Here is a 17,858-nt window from a genome sequence, read left to right on the forward strand (position 1 = left end):
GAGTGGATGTCGCCCACTCGCCATCCTTCATCCGAACGCACCGTCCGATGGTGGCACGGGGTTTAAGAACAGCCTGCGGGTTCAGCCACAGAAAAACACAGGGCACTTGGGATCATGACGCAGCCCGGCTTGCTTTAAACTGCTACGATCCTGCTAGTGCTTTTCCACCACTCTCGTCTTTTACAGAGCGCCACGCTCAATGGTGCTGACCAGAACGCCAAAAAGCCTCCCATATACCCTAGCAAGGCGTCGCGTGTTTCCAAGACCCTGCGAAGGAGCGACCCTTTCGGCTTGGATGAAACCCGGCGCTCCCCCTGAGGCCGTGGCTCGCCAGCGTACAGCCCAAAGAAGGTATCGGGCTCCGTTGGATGGTTTCCGGTGACGTCTTGGAAGGCCATCGTGGCGATGTAGTTGGTCTTGCCCTCGCGCACCAGGCTGTAATACTCGAGGATGTACTCAGGCTCTGACTAGTCACTCTCGAACTGCGCTTTGGAAACCTTCTTGGCTTCACGCCTGTCTATGCACGGCGGATGTTAGAAGGATCGAGCAAACTGCCAGGAGAGGTTAAGAAAAGACGTCTGGATCGGGCGAGGAGTGAAGGGATGGGAGGAGGTTTGCTTACTCCGAGATGTCCTTGCACTACAACTCCACGCCGACACCCTTGCTGGCCGCCGCCGTGAGCTCCTTGCCGCTGGCCAACATGCGGCCCGTCACCGCCATCGTCTGGCCGCGGTGCCTGTCGTCAAAGCCATGGCCTCGAGATCGATAAATTCGCACAGCCGCGGCTGCGTCTCGCGCTCGACGTAGTCGACGCAGGCCGAGCTGATGAGGAGTGCGTTGTTGACGCAGCCTGCGGCGCGCGCGGCTCTCGACAAGCTCGGTGCATGCCGCGAGCTTGTCAGGCCGGGCGGGCGGCACCAGGCAGAGGGTGTCGCACTTTGACTTCTCGTGAGCGGCTGCGACGCCGTCCGGGCCGGAGCCGGGCTCACGCTCGACGACGGAGGCGCTGAGCGCCTCGAGCTCCATGGCCTTCTCCGACTTGGCGTCGAGTGAGAGGGCGATGGCGCTGTCGACCTTGGACAAGAAGTTGTCGCTGGTCAGGACAGCTCGGCGATGAGGAAGCCCGTATGGCCGTCGACGGACGTGACGCAGACGTTGCGGTCGGCGTTGGGCATGTTTGCTTCGGTGTGTGGGGGTGAGAAGTGGGTAGGTGGCCTACGAGGTTGTGTATGCTCGGTAGGATCGTGGGCTCGAGTATGGACGCCGGAAGTGGAGATGGCGGCTTAAGTCTCGCAAGAAAATCGAATTGTATTAAAACGGTTGCCCTAGATCCACGCCGCGTAGATTATTGCTCCCTTTCCCATGGTGTTGCTGGTAGGCGATAACGCCTTTTCCCACCGTATCTATAAGTATTGCGTGCTGTTTTTGGTTGGCCATTCCGAGTGGCTGGTTCGTCAACACCCTTCCGTTAGCCTCATAAAGGTCAAGTGTCGAAGAAAACCGCGACGGCTCGTTCTGTTGCCCGGAAGACTGGGCATGGTCCGCGGATGGCAACATGTCGAGGGCGGGCAAAACACAAGACGGCGCGGTGTTGTGCCTTTTGTCAGGTGTCTCGACTCAAGGTCCCTCTGTGGGTGTTGGGGTGGGAGGGAGGAACGAATGTTTGCCCTTTTGGCTGGTGCGCGGGTGACGTCATTGACGCTGATATCCGTATTCTCGGTAAAATGGCAGGTCGCGAGACAAAGCGTCATAGCAATCGGCCCGCAGCTGTGACCCTTGGCGGCAGTTCGATTGGCCATCTTCGCCTAGTATCAGGCACCTTGGCGTTTTGTCATTAGATGATAGGAAATCGGCCAGCGCGTTCAGCACAGGGAGGATAAGATCATACCTGGGGGAGCCCAGCTCGCCCGCAGCTCGACCGGCCGGTCCTATGCGTCAAGCTCCATGCCCGTCGTCCCATCCCGCGCCGCCTCCTGCTGCCCCTCCGCCCTCCCCAGCCCCGCGATGCCGGCCGTGACCTTTTCGAGGTCCAGGAAGAACTCCTTCTTCAGCCTCCTGGCCGCGCGCTTCGCCTGCTTCTTCCGGCGCTTCTCGAGATCCGTCAGGCTGTGCCGCGGCTTCCTCTTGGTGCGCTGCTGCTCGCCGGTGGTGGTGACGAGAGGCTGCTGCCCCGCCGCTGCCGCCGCCGCCGACTGTGGCCCCTGGTGACGGATCTCGAGCCTCTTTTGCGCGGCGAGCTGCAGCTTCTTGCGTCTGTCGCGCTTCTGCTGTAGTTTGCTAGGGTTAACGCCAGCTGTGGGTGCCTCTGTTGGGGATGTGGCGGCGTGGGCAAAGGATAAGGCGGTGGTGCTCTCGGCGATCATCTCGTCGGACACTAGCCGTGCCGTGGGGTTAGCGGGGGAGAAAAGACGCAGCGGCGATTTTAAAGGATAAAGGTAGGTATATATGCACTCTTGTAAATAACGGAACTTCGTAGAGCGTTAAAGTAGGCAATAGTGACCATGGCGACTAGTAAGGTTGTGTCTGTGTGTGTGGGTTGTGTGAGGGTAGGTGGTATTGTCTCGTCGAAAACTCGAGGCCCAGGAAAATTCAATGTTGATGAGATTGATGATTGCAGAAGCAGAAAAAGTTGGGGAAGAAAATTGGGCAAGCCGACGTGGCGAAACGGAGATATCAATTAGGGCTGCCCGCCGGCCTTCTTATTAACGTAGATGGAGTCACGCTTTCCATCTCGGGGTCTGGTTAGGTACTCATTCTCTTCCTGTTGGGCACCCAAAGTCCACTTCATATGGTCCCGTTCGCGTTCACTGGTGCCAGCTTTCAGATCGTGGGTTTATGTTTAGGGCGCCTCAATGACGACTGTTCAGGAACAGGTGATGTTTTGCGGGGCGGCTGCGTTGTCAGTTTGCAGCCAAGCCGCATGTGTCTGCTGTCATTCGTGCCCAAACTCAATCGGGATTGGAGTTTAGATCCAAACCAAGCGACCTGCTTGGGACGCCTCGAAAATAAATATCTACACCGTGAAACGCTGGAGGGGTATTCAGGGGTAAAGGTATCAACTCTACTAGAAAGATAAAAAGAGGCAAAAAGAATGTCTCCCCTCCCAGAATCGAACTAGGGACCTTTCGATAACAATTTGAACAATTACAGTCGAACGTGATAAACCAACTACACCAAGGGGAGTTAGATGATTTGTTGGATGCAGGGTCCCACCGCGATTCTGATATGCCTCGCATGGGATCCACTTTCAACACCCCTTTGCATCCCACCATCACTTCATCACGACTACACAATATAACGGGTTCGAATACTACCGAAGAAAGCAATGAATAAAGTTTGTACGGATGAAGAATAACTCGGCCGCGTAAAGGCCATACAGGAAAGAGCAATATGTTGCGACCATCTCAGCTGAGCAAACCCGCGAGAGCTGGCAGCTAAGGAACCCCATTCTACGAATAAAAAGGCAGGACTGTCAAGGACCAAGGAATTGCGACCCGTCCAGCAAAGTAGACATGAAACAAAAGACCAAACAAATGGGAGTCAGTGAGAGCCGGCAGCAGCGAGAGCTCGAGGTGTTCGCGTACAGCACCAGGAAATCAGACCTTGTCCTCCCCAGCCTCGCTCGACACCACCACGACGCCCTCGAGCGGCGCGACGCCATCGTCCGCCGCCACCCCGACCCTGCTGGCGCGGAACCCGACCGCCCACCACCTGGTGCCCAGCGCGAGCGAGCTGAGCACGACGCTGATGCTGCTCAGCGCCATGGCGAGGCTGGCCCAGACCGGGTTGAACCGGACGTGCTGGCCCATCTGGGTGGTGACCGGGTACAGGACGCCGGCGGCCACCGGGACGGCGAGCACGTTGTAGACGAGGGCCCAGCCAAAGTTGAGCTTGATGCGCCGGAACACGGCGGCCGAGAGCTCGAGCAGCGTCACCACGTTGCGCAGGTCGCTGTGCACCAGCACGAAGCCGGCGCTCGAGATGGCCACGTCGGACCCGGACCCGACCGCGACGCCGACGTCGGCCTGCGCCAGCGCGGGTGCGTCATTGACCCCGTCGCCCACCATGGCCACGATGGCGCGCCGCTGCTGCTTCTTGGAAGATACGGGCTCGGCTGCCATCGCCTGCAGGCGCTTGATCTGCTCCGCCTTTTGCGCGGGCAGCACCTCGGCCAGGACGTTATCGGCCTCAATGCCCACGCGCGCTCCGACGGCGCGCGCCGTGGCCGCGTTGTCGCCCGAGAGCATATACACCTGCAGCCCGCGCTGGCGCAGCGCCGCGACGACGGCGCGCGCCTCGGGCCGGACCGGGTCCGACATGGCGAAGGCGGCGCAGATGGAGAATGGGGCCGTGTTGCTAGCCCCCTTCTCGTCGTCCCCGGGCACTTGCGAGTGTAGCCTGGAGGCGACCAAGGCGACCGACTTGGCACCCTCGGTCCACGCAGTGATGGTCTTATGCAGGCCCTCGGGCGCCGGGGCGGAAAATTGGTCCATGAGCGCCATGTTGCCCACGATAATATCAAATGCGGGGGAGCCATCGCCGGGCACGTACGCTCCTTTCATGCCCTTTCCGGGAATCTCCTGCACGTCGTCGATGGTTCCACCGGCCGGGAGAGGCTGCTCAGCGCAGAAGGAGACGAGCGCCTTGGCGACTGTGTGACTGCTGTTCTCCTCGATGGCCTTGACGGCAGCAAGGAGCACCTGTTTCTTCTCTGTCTCGTCGCGCTCGGCGAGGAAAAATTCAGAGTCGGTGATCTTTGGCTCGCCGCCCACGGTCAACGTCCCGGTCTTGTCAAATACTACACAGCTTATCCGGCTGGCCGTCTCGAACGCGAGGCCGCCACCCTTGGCCAGGATGCCGTGCCGCGCAGCCAAGCCGCCGCCAACGAAGATAGCTGTGGGCGCTGCCAGGGCGATGCCGCAGGGGCAGGCGACCACAAAGACGGAGATTGCGAACTGCAGCGAGAAGGCAACCCAGCCGCCCGACGTGACGTCAAGGAAGTGTCCCTCGATGGATCCCGTCAAGCCTAGTGCCAGCCATATTATCCAGGTGAGGATCGCGATGAGGGTGACGCAGGGCACAAAGTACGTGGTGAGCAAGTCCGCAAACTGCTCGAGCGGGGCGCGCCGGGCTTGGCCCTCTCGCACGACGCGCACGATCTGGTCCAGCATGGAATGGCCCGAGGCGCCAGTCACCCGAGCCAGGACGGGGCCGTCCTTGTTGACGGTGCCGGCGTAGATGGCGTCGCCGGGAGACTTGCGGATGGGTCGCGACTCGCCCGTCAGGCTGGACTCGTCAAAGCTCGATGTGCCCTGCACCACTACGCCGTCGGCCGGCGGCGAGCTGCCGTGTGGTATCCTGACGATGTCGCCCAGGTCTAGGAGATCCGTCTTGACCACCGTGTCCGTGACAAGGACGGTAGGGTTGGCATCACCCTTTTCGTCATCACGGCCGCCCGGGTCGGTAGGTGACGCTTGCGACTCGACAAGGATGGCTGTGGTGGGACGCAGCTTTCCCAGCGCCTCAACCGCGCTGCCCGTCTTCGACTTGCTATAGGACTCGATGAGGCGACCGAGCAGGAGGAAGAAGGTCAGGAAGACGACAGCGTCAAAGTAAAAGTTGGAGTCGCTGACGGTGCTGGGCCGATAGGCGGCGGCGGCGATGAGCTGGCTCGTCGAGCTGACGTAGGCGATGGTGGTGCCCAGCGACATGAGCGTGTTCATGCTGCCAAAGCGGTAAAAGCGCTGCAGGACAGGGGTCCGCGACCCCCGCCGCCAGAGGGCCCAGATCTCCTTAAAGGCGCGGACGTGGAAGACGTCGGCGGCGAAGAAGTAGACGGGCGTCGCCATGATAAAGAGGGCCATCTGCAGGCGGCTGATGCCCGAGGTCCAGGGCAGCATGAGGTGGTGCTTGTCGCCGTTGCTGTCGGGGACGAGGGACATGTAGACTACGCCCAGGACAAAGGTCGGCACGCACACCATGCCGGTAAAGATGACTCTGTAAAGTATCTGGCGCTGATGCCGGCGCTGGATCTCTTTGGACCGCTCCTCCAGAGTTGGCGGATGGTGTATGGACGCGCTGAATACTGGGTCGCTTGCTTCAATGGCTGCTATGATTTTGCGGATTGTAAGCCCAGGCGGCTGGGGCACGTAGGTTGCCCTCAGGATTGGGTGCTGCCGCGTGGGTTCCTTGTCGATGGTGAGCGAGTATTGGCTGGCGAAGGGGGCAAGACTTCGAGTGACACGGCTGGGGCAGTGCTCGCAGTACATGCCCTGCACGGCAATTTCGACAGTGCGCTCCTGTCGCGCGGCATCATCGCTCTCTTGGATGACGACGACCGAGTCGACAGCAGCGTCGTAGCCGAGACTCTCGACCGCCTCGACTATGTCATCCGTCTTGTCCTTGTCCAGGAAGTCGATGGTGGCGCTGTTGGTTAAGAGGTTGACGGTGATGTTTGAGATCCAGTCTCGCTGCTTGAGGTCTTGAGTGATGGTGTTCGAGCATGCGGCGCAGGTCATGCCACCGATGGCCAGGGTCGCCCTCCATACCGGGGCGTCCTCGACGTCCGTCGTGACGAACGACTTGGTAGACATGCCGATGGGATGTTTTGACGAAGACGAGAGCCCTTCGTCCTTGCTGGCAGCCTGGTACTTGACAGCGGGATGCGATGGTGACGCGATAGAGTCGATAGCTGTCTCGCCCTTTGACTCTGGGCCTGTTGCCGAGCTGATACTCTTCCTGCGGCACTCCTCGCAGTTCTTCAAGTGCGCGTCCCGTCGATCGGCGGGAGACCTTGAGCCGAAGACTGGAGACCTAAGCCAGCCCGACAGTGAGAGGGCGGGCTGCTTCCCTTTATCCCTCGCACGGTCGGCCGCACCATCTCCCCCGGTGCCAGCCGCGGTGGTGGCAGCAGCAGCGTGGGCGCCAGGGACCTCGTACTCCCCGAGGGTGGACGTGATACCGCACACCCTGAAGCCGGCCTGCTCGAGTTGGGCGGCCATGGTCGAGATGGGGGCGTCTGGGTCGTGTTCCACGGTCACGACGGCGGTCACGATGTTGGGAGATACCCATTTTATCTGGCCCCCGCACGACGCGTGCAAGACATCCTTTATGGCGGAGACGCAGGTGGGACAGTGCAGGTTGCCCAGAAGGAAACTGGTCACGGCGGGGTCTGTCGAGCGACGGGCTGTGTGAGACGACGCCATGGCGGCGGCGCTTTCCGTGCTGCCGGCACGCCCAGCTGGGGGGTGTGGTCTCTGGTCTGTAGCCTCTGACGTGTGGTCTGCACCGTGCCGGTTAGGTCGCGGAGCAAGGAGATCGATCGGATCCTTCGGGGAGCTATTCCCGGGACTGTTCCCGGTGTCTGATACAAGAGGCTGAGGGAGTCGAGTGAGGAGTCCGCCGGGCTCTGAGTCGTTGTCTCTCGTGGCCTGCCCTCCTCTCTCCAGCTATTTGGTAATCGATATTGACGCGGGTTATTAAACCGAGCCCAGTTAGGAAATGCGGACCGGGGGCGTCAGGCGTGCTCGGTTGCCGGCTGATGTCGAGGGGATACCGAGTGAGACTAGGTACCTGTTTGGGTACCTGGAATAGGTCCCCTTCTTCCTAAAGGTACCTCCGTTTGGTGGGCGCGAAACCAGAAAGTGACCCCGGGAGACGGGACGGCAGACGGCAGACGGCAGACGGCAGTGGCTCGTGGGGTTTCTTGGCACTAAAAAGGCCTGGGCGCCATAAATGTTTGCTTTTGCCGCCTGCGAGGGTCCTGCCGCACTTGCTCTTCCTGGGATGGGTGGGTAAAATCGAGGGTGTACGGCGCTGGGAAGGCAGAAGCGTGGCCGTCTTCTAAAACAAGCAAGCCCAGCCGGCGAGCACGCCCGAAGGGAAACAACACTAAACGAGAACACGGCGTGTCCAGAAAACCATTCGATAGCAGCCAGACAGTCGGCAGAGAAGAACGGAGTTGGGTGTAAAACAAGTGCGACGGTAGCTCAAAGTAAAGTGAATCACTCGGCCTTGCTCCTAGTAGCGTTTCGCAACACGATATTAAGCACAGGGCGATGCGAGCAGAGTCGATGTGAAGAGGGAGGAGACATGCACTGGGACAACACATTCACCAAGCTGGCTAAGCTGCTTTTTATTCATCACCTAGATTCTCTGTAGCGAGATTGAATGGCCCCAAGTGGAGGGACTCCCCCAGTTTGTGACCCAGGATTCTGTATGTTGCTTTCGCCTACTTCACCCTTCCATCAGTGATGGTCGGCGGCGTCGTAGCTGCGATTAATCATGAGGCTGTCGTTCACGCACAAGTCGCGCAGGACCCATCAACCTGCGCGCGATGACTGATAAGTGCCGTTTCAACGCATGGACCCCTGCCGTGGCAGCCACTAAGTGGAGCCGATAGCCCCAGGCAGGGCACTAGCCAAGACGCAGAGCCGACCGCACCCCGGTGACCGCTTCGTTCCGTCAACCCCATTGCCCCAGTGGATGATGGGGTTCCGAGCGATATGTGCGGTCTTTGTGCCGGCCAGTTTTGATGGCAGGGATCGACGGGCGACCAGGTGCCAGACGCAGGCAGAGTCGAGTTTGGCGGTGGCCTCCACGGTCCATCGCATAATCGACCAAGTGCTACTCCACGCCAAAAGTCCGCACCACGCGAAAAGGCCGCAACGCACCAGGCACAGCCTGGCACCAACTGAAAAAAAAAATCCGAACCGCAAAAAAGGGGCTCTCATTTCAAAGTCAATTAACACCACCAAAAAAAAGCAATAACTATAATTTATTTGCAAATTAATGGGCAGTCATTTTACCTTCGCTTTTTATGTTTGTCGAAAAAATTCGTGCTGTTTTGGGCGTATTATGGTGCTTTGGTATGTTGCAATTGGATTGATTGAGTTTTTTGCTATAGAGTTTGGGTGGGGAAAAGCATTTTGCGGTTCGGATTTTTTTTTTCAGTTGGTGCCTGGATTCCACGGTCCATCGCATAATCAACCAAATGCTACTTCACGCCAAAAGGCCGCAACGCACTAGGCACAGTTTGGACTCCACGGGTCCATTGCATAACCAACCAAATGCTACTCCACGCTAAAAGTCCGCACCACGCGAAAAGTCCGCAACGCACCAGGCACAGTTTGGATGCCACGTCGACAAATGGCAAGCCTCAACTGTTCAGGTCCATAGCTAGGGCACGATGCGAAACTGTTTGCAAGCGTAGCTGCGTGTCGGCGTCGCATCACGGCTGCAGTGCCCTGCGTCCCATCTCAAGGTCGCGAATATTCTGCCCTGCTCCAGGAAAGCGACACTTGCTCGCCTGGTGGCGTAGTTGCTGTGTATCCATTCTCCTGGGAAGGAGGCGCCAGCCAAGTCCGCGTTTACCCTTTTGTACCTCGTCCCTAGACTGATGCTGCCCCATCCCGTGTATCCTGTGGTCAGCCAGGTTCCCGGGTGACAGACAATGTCCAACACACCCCCAATGTGGAACAAGTCGAGCCTTGGGGCTAGCCAGCATATGGTGTCGCCGTCACTCCCACACAGAGCAGTCAGTGTCCACGCGGGAACCCCATGCGACAGAGCGTTGAGCTCTGTCGCAGGCCTCACTGGCGCAACACCCATGTGTGGCTTTTCCCAAGGTTGGAGGAGCCGTCGTATCGGCTATCTGTCACCCAGGGACAAGTAGCCTCGACTTGCCTTTGCTGTAGTCTGTTGGTTAGCGAGCCGCCACGCCACCAAAACGTGGTGTTCCGCGCCATGTTGCATGACAGCCCGTCAACCCCATCACATCTCGCCTCCCACGACGACATGGCTTGCCATGTACCAAGCTAACAGAAGCCACCGCCAGCCGCCATCGGTTAATTGACGCAACCAAGCCGACGCCTCGATCTGGGGCTCCCTTACCCCTCACGCCAAGTTGGCAGATAATGGCGAGAAGAGGGTCATGCCGTTAGGAGGCGTCTTCTCACTTCGTACTGGGCGATGTCGGCACCCGAACCACGGTCTCGCATCTGCCCTGGGCGACCGCTGACTTCGGCCCTTTCGGTGATTTCTGTCTCCGACCGAGGGGCGAGGACGGAAATGTCCCCGTCGGCGGGAGTTGTGCCGTCGGGCGGGACGAGGTTGACTCAAAAGGCTCAGTGCATGAAAAACACGGGCTTGTGTGGGCGCAACCACAATACCGCCTGAACCACCTCCCATTTGACCCAGAAGGAGGACGGAGCCCGAGACAGGGGAGCGGGAGGTCGTTGAGACGTCAGGCGTCAAAATCCTTCCAACCCCGATCGCCATGTCAGGCGCAGGTTCCTGCATAATCGGGGCCCTGCCACCTGCCACTGGTGTGCGTGTGCCTGACCTGCAGCGGCGCTTGTGTTACCCCGGGTGGGTGGCCGCCATGGAGGCAAACAAACCTCGTGCGCAGTCGAGCCAAAGACCCGGAAACAGGATTCGCTCAACATGTTCTGGGGTGGGATACTGAGACGCGCATTACGAGATCCTGTCCCGGAAGCCTGATGCACAAGAGGCCGGCTCATATGCCCGGGCCCGATGTTGGGGGCATGAGTATGCAGCGCGTTGCGGCCACTCCCCCGCCAGAGGCCGGACCTCACGGCCGAGACAGAACTCGGTCCACATTTCGTTTCCCACCCTCGGCCGAGTGACGGGAGCTGAGGAACGCGATCTCTCTACGGCCCGATCGACCCGCCCGAGCGGGCGGGAGGGTGTTTTGCCGTCGCCACTTGGCTGGGAGGCGGGCGAGCTGTTACTACCGTCACATACGAGCGATCCTCAATAGACGCGCTGGGTCTGTATCCCCAAAAATGACGCGAACGGGCTCGACAAAGATCCAGGCAAGACTCGTGCCCGTGTCGATGAGGGGCGTGACGTGCCCCTTTCTCGACGCAGCAGGAAAGAGCCATGGCCAGGGCGTGATGGAAAAGAAAGACAAGAATAACAAAAAAGGGGAACAAATTGGTCGGACGGGTAATCCATCGGCCGGAACCAAGGGTTCGGATACGGGAATCCAGGGCAGCGTCGCACACGCTGTCTGAGGTATCTCGACGTCCTGGTGGTATTCCGTTTATGACCGACTGTAGGTCATGTTTGTTTGTCACTGGGAGATAGTATTTTGGGTCGCCATCAAATTGTGCAGAAAGATCAACCCAAGAACCGGGTCAGCAGCGCTGTTAGATCAATGGCAACGCAGATACAGAACTGTCCCATCGAAACGCGATGATGCCATTCACGTGGAAGTCATTTGCCACATCTCGTGATTTGAACGGAAATCCATCCTACACAAAACTCGGCGTCGGAGCCGCTGCGCCTGGGAGTTCCGACGTCACGCTATCCCCAAAGCGGCCTAGCGTCCGATTGCGTGATCGAGCTCGACAGATCCTTTTCAAACTGCCCCATCGCAGAGCAGCCCCCACGAAACCCTGCCAACGCCCTGCGTAAGGAAGGCGAAATCCTCGATTCGCCATGGCGGACGAGGCCTTTTTTTCTTCTCTTGCGTCTGGGCCGGGCCCTCTACCAAAAAGGAGGTGTCCGCCCCAGACCGCCGCGGGTCGGCGATTCCGTAATTGGAAACTGGTAGGTGCCCCGGATGTCGGGCGGCATCTTTTTTTCTTCACGCTACTCATGTTTTAGTCTGATTGTTCACATTCCACCCTTGGCCTCCTTCCCTCGAGTGCTTGTCTGCGTTTGAGTGCCGTGCTGTTCTAGTTATTTCAAATCTATTGTTTTTTTGTTTTTTTGTTTTTGCCTGAGCACTGTTCCTTTACGTTTTTCTCGCCCTAGAATATTTTCAGAATTTCACTTTATCTTGGTGTAATTCGCAAGTGGCCCTCCTCACCGCATTGCTTGTGTGGTTACGGATATCGGAGTGCCGTATTCGCCATCGATAGTATCCACCTCCGTCAACACAGGCTGTTAGCCTCCGCTACTCCTTTATTATTATCTTGAGTTTGTTGGCCTTCGCCGTGTCGCAAACTGTTTAGAGTGACCTCCCTCGGCATCACCAACACCGCCAAGATGCAACTGAAACATGACGAGTCGTCCGGCGGCGTCGCCGTCGATGCCAGCCCGGCGCCGGCCTGGGAGAAGGGCTCCTCCAGCCTCCCGCTCGGCCAGCACGTCCCCGTCGCCTCCATCTCGGGCCCGACCTACGTGACGGCCCAGCTGCTAGTTCAGCAGATCGCCTACAAGCTGTCCGACAAGATCTTCTCCTACTCGCCCGAGACCTTCGACCTCGACCTGGCCGTCAGGCGCTGGGCCGCCGAGAAGGAAACCAACATCCACGGCTGCGCCACGGACGTGATCCCGCTCCAGATCCGGACGGGTGCCGGCGCCTTCGCTCTGGGCTACATCTTCTCCAAGGACTTCGACCTCAGCCGGCGCCACGTCCCGCAGTCGCTGCTCGCGCCCTCGGCCGGCCTGCGCCACCTGCGCGCCGCCCTGGACCAGCTGGCCCTGCTCTACGACGTCGCCAGCCCCTTCGTCGCCCACGTCGCCGCCCTTGACTACACGGCCAGCGATGGCCTGGTGGCCGAGTACGGCGCCGCCCTGCAGGCCGCCGAGGACCTCGGCCTGGGCCTGGTCGCCAGCTCGTCGGCCTACGAGGCCCAGCACATGGCCATCCTGGCCACCCTGCTGGCCCGCCTGCTGCCGACCCTGCACGTCTACGACGGCGTGCGCGTCGCCCGCGAGACCCTGCGCGTCGTCGACGCCCTGAGCGAGTCCGGCATCCGCCAGGTGTACGAGGCCGTGTCGCAGGCCGTCGGCGCCACCAACAAGCGCCTCGATGTCGCCGGCAAGGTGCTCGAGACGCTGCGCGCCTTCAACGGCGAGCTCGGCACCGACTACCGCCCCTTTGAGTACTTTGGCCACGAGGCACCCGAGGCCGTCGTCGTCGTCTTCGGCAGCGCCGAGTCCCAGATCGCCAGCGAGGTCGTCTCCCACCTGGCGGACCAGGGCAAGCGTGTCGGCGCCGTCTCCGTCCGCATCTACCGCCCCTTCATCGAGGAGGCTTTCCTCGACGTGCTGCCCGAGTCGGTGCGGCAGATTGCCGTCTTCGGCCAGGTTCAGAGCGATGCTCTGGTGCAGGATGCCTCGGTGCAGTCTGCCTTGTACTCGGACGTGCTCGCCGCCGTGGCTTTCTCGAGCAAGTGGAACCACGAGCCAGCCGTTGTGGACGCCAAATACGCCGCCACCGATATCATCAACACGAGCACCCTGGCCTCTGTGCTTACCAACCTAGTTTCCAAGGATGGCCAGGCCTCTGTCGGGGTTCGCCTCAGCCAAATCCACCAGGTTAATCAATACTCCTTCTGGGATGTTGACAACTCTGCTGCCACAAACTCGCCGGCCACAATTGGGCGTCTCCTCGTCAAGGAGTCCTCCAGCAACGTCTACGTGCACGGCGTTCACGACAGCGTTATCCAGGGAGGCATCATCCGGACCGACATCCGTAGCTCTGCAAAGTCGATCGATGCTCCGTACGAGATTGACGAGGCTGATGTTGCCTTTGTGGGTGAGGAGAAGCTTCTCAAGGAGCTGGCAATTCTGCAAAATGTGAGGCCGGGAGGCAAGCTTATCCTCCGGTTGCCAAACTGCAAGCCAGAAGATGTCGAGAAGCGCATCCCTGCAAATGTGCGGTGGGTGATCCACGAGAACAGCATTGAGCTGTTCGTCCTGGACTCTTCCTTCTCGCCGGCGTACGAGAGCATCGCAAAGCAGCTGGTGGAGCTGGCTTTCCTCAAGGTTGCCAGGCCCGAGCTGTCGGTCGACGAGCTGGTCAAGCTGGCCGACGGAATCGAGGACGCCCAAGTCATCAAGGAGAGCATCAACGCCCTCGACGAGGCTCTGCGCCAAGTCGAAGTTCCCAAGTCCTGGGTCGAGCTCCCGTCCGACTTGGTGGCAACGAACCTGCGTCTGTCCATCAAGAACCGCAGCTTTGTTCCCTTCCATAAGGAGCAGCCGGAGGAGGTCCTGGGGCTTTCGGACTGGAAGGCCGCCGCCAAGGCCCTCGCATTCAGGGAAGCCTACGCGACAGCCGATGATCTCCGTCCGGACCTTGTAGTCAAGACATTTACGGTGAGCGTCAAGGAGAACCGCCGCCTGACGCCGCTCACCTATGATCGCAACATCTTCCACATCGAGTTCGACCTCGGTGATTCTGGTCTTACCTACCAGATTGGCGAGGCCCTTGGAATCCACGCGGACAACGATCCCGTGCAGGTGCAGGACTTCATCAAGTCCTACGGCCTCAACGCTGAGGACATCACCCAGGTGCCGTCGCGGGAGAACCCTGCGGTGCTAGAGACGCGCACCGTGTACCAGTCGCTGGTGCAGAATCTCGATATCCTCGGCAAGCCCCCCAAGCGCTTCTACGAGGCGCTGGCCGAGTTCGCCACGGACCCAATCGAGAAGAAGAAGCTCGAGGACCTCGGCGGCAAGGCCGGCGCCGACAGCCTCAAGGAGAGGTCCGAGGTGCAGACGCTGACCTACGTCGACCTCCTCGACGAGTTCAAGTCGGCGCGTCCTTCGTTCGGCGACCTGGTCCGCATCGTGTCGCCGCTCAAGCGCCGCGAGTACTCGATCGCGTCGGCCCAGGCCGTCACCCCGACCAGCGTGTCGCTCATGATCGTCGTCGTCGACTGGGTCGACCCGCTCGGCCGCACGCGCACCGGCCAGGCCACGCGCTACCTGTCGACCCTGCCCGTCGGCGCCACCGTCACCGTTTCGGTCAAGCCGTCCGTCATGAAGCTGCCCGCCTCCGACACGGCCCCGCTCATCATGGCCGGCCTCGGCACCGGCCTCGCGCCCTTCCGCGCCTTCGTGCAGCACCGCGCCATGCAGAAGGCGGCCGGCAAGGAGATCGGCGCCATCCTGCTCTACATGGGCAGCCGGCACCAGCGCGAGGAGTACCTGTACGGCGAGGAGTGGGAGGCGTACGTGGACGCGGGCGTCATCACGCTCCTGGGCGCCGCCTTCTCGCGCGACCAGCCGCAGAAGATCTACATCCAGGACCGCATGCGGCAGACGCTGGACCACATCGTCAAGGCGTACGTGACCGAGGGCGGCTCCTTCTACCTCTGCGGGCCGACCTGGCCCGTGCCCGATGTCACGGCCGTGCTGGAGGAGGCCATCGCCTCCGAGGCCAAGGCGGCCGGCCGCAAGGTCGACCCGCGCAAGGAGATTGAGAGGCTCAAGGAGGAGGTGCGATATGTGCTTGAGGTTTACTAGGTAGTTTGTTGGTTCTTATGTGAAGTATTTGGAGGCAAAATGTCCATATTAGGCAAGATTTAGATAAAACTTACGTCTCACGAATTGACGCATCACACTATTGTTTTAATCGTGCTTAGCGGACTCCATCTTCATGAATTGTATCGTCGATGTTTACTTGTGCCAGAGGGCCGTGAGATTGCAAGCGCTTTTAGCCCGCACAAGTATTCCTAAGTGGTCGCATGACGTTGGATATTAGCGTTGGAAATGTGGGCCCCGCAGACTTGCGCGAAGACAAACAGCGCATCAACGTCAACTGCAAGAGAAAACTACCCACGGCCACCAAACGTTGCCCCCATGGATGCGCCTTCCGTTTTAACTTCACTCCCGCCTCGAACCAACCCGATGCCTTGATACCGGTTCTAAATCGCCAAAATGGACACGCGATCGAAGCGGAAAGCTGCACAGCAGCTCACCCCGCCCTCGAGTTTCCTGACGACGCGTCCGACAACGCGTCGCAGTCGCAACATTCCCTTCGCCGCCGCCATCGACGACGGCACCAACGGGCGCCCGCCGGCCGGGCCCCCAGCCTCGAGGTCGCGCTCGGAGCCCGGGGCCACAAAAGCCAGCGACATCCACAGCTATGGCACGCGCAGCCGCCGCCGCGCCATCGTCCTCACCGGCCCCGACACCGTCGCCAGCCAGGAGCTGGCGGACGGCGGACGACGTGACGGCCAACACGGGACGGCGGCCGACAGCGACAGCGAAGACGACGACGACGACTACGACAACATCCCCGCTGCATTCGCACCCGCCCCCGCCGCGCCGCGCCTGAGGAAGCGCAAAGCCCCCGTCGCCGGGATCCTGAACGCGGAGCCCTCGCCGCGCAAGGCCAAGAGGACCAAGCGCAGGGGCCCGGCTCTCGCCGCCTCTGATGCAATGCGCTCAATACCAGATGGAGCTTATGCGAGCAGCGACGGCGGTGGCAGGCTTGCGACCCGATTGCGGTCTAAGGGACAGAATCGCGCCGCGCAGCCTCCTGTCGATCTACCCCGCCCGCCCGCGGGCCGAGGGGGTCAGAGCGGTCGCCGAGGGAGTGGGAAGGCCTTTGTTGAAGATGTGGAGGATCGTGTACGGGGCGATGAGACCAACGATCAAGCGGAGGATACCATCGAGGTTCAGGGTGATCAGCAGGGAGATGCGACCGAGGGTGGGGGTGATCGAAGGGGGGATACGACCGAGGTTGAGGATGACCAAGAGGAGAGTATATTCGTGGCTCAGGACTATCGAGAGGATAACCACGGGAGCCAGGAGAAGGAGCACCAAGACGGCATGTCCAAATTACTCGACGAAGAAAACAGCCAATTCGACGACCAAGAAACTGAAGAAGAGGCACGGCCAGAATACGAAGAAGCCAACGGTCCAGACCCAGAGGCTAGAGAGGCGGAGTATGTATATGAATCGAGTCGAGAGGTGGAAGAGGATGACTACGTGGCCGAGGAGGATACCGTGGACGACGACGACGACGGCGACGACGACGGCGATGCCGAGGAGGAACATAGTCATGCCGAGACGCCAGACGATGACAACCGCCAAGCACTCCAACCTCGACCCGCTTCCTCTTTGTTCAGGCCTGCCTCCTCTCTGCCTCGACCTGCCCCACGCCCTGAACGCGGGATCGCAGTCCGTAGGTCGGACGCCCCTTACGAGGTGCCTTCGGATAACGACGAGGAAGCCGCCGTCGGCTCTGTCGACGGCGATGAACGCGCCGCCGGTTCTGTCGACGACGACGCACGCCCTGATGTTAGACACCGTGAACTTCCGCTAGGGTCTGATAATCAAGCTGCATTGGAGCTAGAGCTTACCACGGTCTCACGAGGCTGCATATTCAAGTTGACCCGCCTTATGGGCAAGGAAGCCTGGGCTGGATCTGGAGACTCGTGGCCACAGCGGCTTCCACGCGCACCAGATTCTAATATCGGTCCCGTTCGAGATCTTAAGGATAGCTTTGAGGATTTAAAAAACAACCTCGCCCACGCGCCAAGGAACACCGATCTCGTGCAGCAGGCGCGCTTCTTCCGCTACCACGCGCCGCTGTTCGAGGACACCATGAACTCCATGCGGACTCTCGTCGAAAGGATTGCTCGCTATCTGCGCCACGGACGGAGGCCCGCCACTCTGGCCCGGGACCTGATGAAGACGGCATTTCCGATGGGAGTGCTCGCCCTCGGTGAAGCGTTCGACGTTGCCGGCACCCGGCCGCCCGGGCCAGGCCGGCGCTATGCCGACTTTTCCGTCCCCATGGCCGCAATAGTCCAATGCCTCGCCAGATGTATGGGCGACCTGCTAGTGGCGATGCAGGGCGTACCAACGGGGGGTAGCGAGCACGAGAGCCAGCTGCACCAGAAGCAACGGGATACATTCCTGGTGTCTCTGACGGAGCTACGGGAGGGCCTGGCCAGGGCCGAGGATCAGGCCGTGGCGAACGCGGCGGAAGTGGCCAGGCGCGAGGAGCTCGATCGCGAGAGGGAGCTCATCCAGCGCCAGGACCAGTTGCGCGCCATGGAGCGCGACGAGCGGCTGCGCAGGATCCGGCAGCGCGACAAGGCAGAGGCCGAGGCGGACAGGCGCAGGCGGTACGAGGCCTTTGT

At 60.3% G+C, this 17,858-nt stretch overlaps 6 protein-coding genes and 1 non-coding gene across 7 annotated transcripts in view; 2 read left to right on the top strand and 5 right to left on the bottom strand.

Annotated features, from left to right (window-relative positions):
• Positions 1-134: 134 nt before the first annotated feature.
• Positions 135-1,175, bottom strand: GGTG_07715 (hypothetical protein; the record flags this gene model as incomplete). Its single annotated transcript, XM_009225540.1, has 3 exons — positions 135-435; positions 644-1,074; positions 1,149-1,175. 3 exons carry the CDS (start codon positions 1,173-1,175, stop codon positions 135-137), a joined length of 759 nt encoding a protein of 252 aa, XP_009223804.1.
• A 753-nt stretch (positions 1,176-1,928) lies between these two features.
• GGTG_07716 (hypothetical protein) lies at positions 1,929-2,363 on the bottom strand (the record flags this gene model as incomplete). The annotated part of the gene is made up of 1 exon (XM_009225541.1): positions 1,929-2,363. One exon carries the CDS (start codon positions 2,361-2,363, stop codon positions 1,929-1,931), a length of 435 nt encoding a protein of 144 aa, XP_009223805.1.
• A 731-nt stretch (positions 2,364-3,094) lies between these two features.
• GGTG_20157 lies at positions 3,095-3,183 on the bottom strand. The gene has a single exon. It is a non-coding gene; the product is annotated as a tRNA-Tyr (tRNA).
• Positions 3,184-3,297: 114 nt separating this feature from the next.
• On the bottom strand, positions 3,298-8,092 carry GGTG_07717 (copper-transporting ATPase 1). Its single transcript, XM_009225542.1, has one exon. It carries the CDS (start codon positions 7,203-7,205, stop codon positions 3,597-3,599), a length of 3,609 nt encoding a protein of 1,202 aa, XP_009223806.1. The 5' UTR covers positions 7,206-8,092; the 3' UTR covers positions 3,298-3,596.
• An 844-nt stretch (positions 8,093-8,936) lies between these two features.
• Positions 8,937-10,342, bottom strand: GGTG_07718 (hypothetical protein). Its single transcript, XM_009225543.1, has 2 exons — positions 9,892-10,342; positions 8,937-9,815 (listed from the first exon to the last, which is right to left on the bottom strand). Exon 2 carries the CDS (start codon positions 9,607-9,609, stop codon positions 9,178-9,180), a length of 432 nt encoding a protein of 143 aa, XP_009223807.1. The 5' UTR covers positions 9,610-9,815; positions 9,892-10,342; the 3' UTR covers positions 8,937-9,177.
• Positions 10,343-11,444: 1,102 nt separating this feature from the next.
• GGTG_07719 (sulfite reductase flavoprotein component) lies at positions 11,445-15,342 on the top strand. Its single transcript, XM_009225544.1, has one exon. It carries the CDS (start codon positions 12,016-12,018, stop codon positions 15,226-15,228), a length of 3,213 nt encoding a protein of 1,070 aa, XP_009223808.1. The 5' UTR covers positions 11,445-12,015; the 3' UTR covers positions 15,229-15,342.
• Positions 15,343-15,516: 174 nt separating this feature from the next.
• The window catches only part of GGTG_07720 (hypothetical protein), a gene marked incomplete at its 3' end in the record, with an annotated part of 3,108 nt that continues 766 nt past the window's right edge, over positions 15,517-17,858 (top strand). The window contains exon 1 of the mRNA XM_009225545.1: positions 15,517-17,843. Within this exon, the coding sequence (XP_009223809.1) occupies positions 15,643-17,843 (2,201 nt within the window). The 5' untranslated portion in view covers positions 15,517-15,642. The remainder of the gene's footprint in view (positions 17,844-17,858) is intronic.

The sequence above is a fragment of the Gaeumannomyces tritici genome (genome assembly GCF_000145635.1).
Source record: "Gaeumannomyces tritici R3-111a-1 unplaced genomic scaffold supercont2.4, whole genome shotgun sequence".
Taxonomy (NCBI): Eukaryota; Fungi; Ascomycota; class Sordariomycetes; order Magnaporthales; family Magnaporthaceae; genus Gaeumannomyces; species Gaeumannomyces tritici.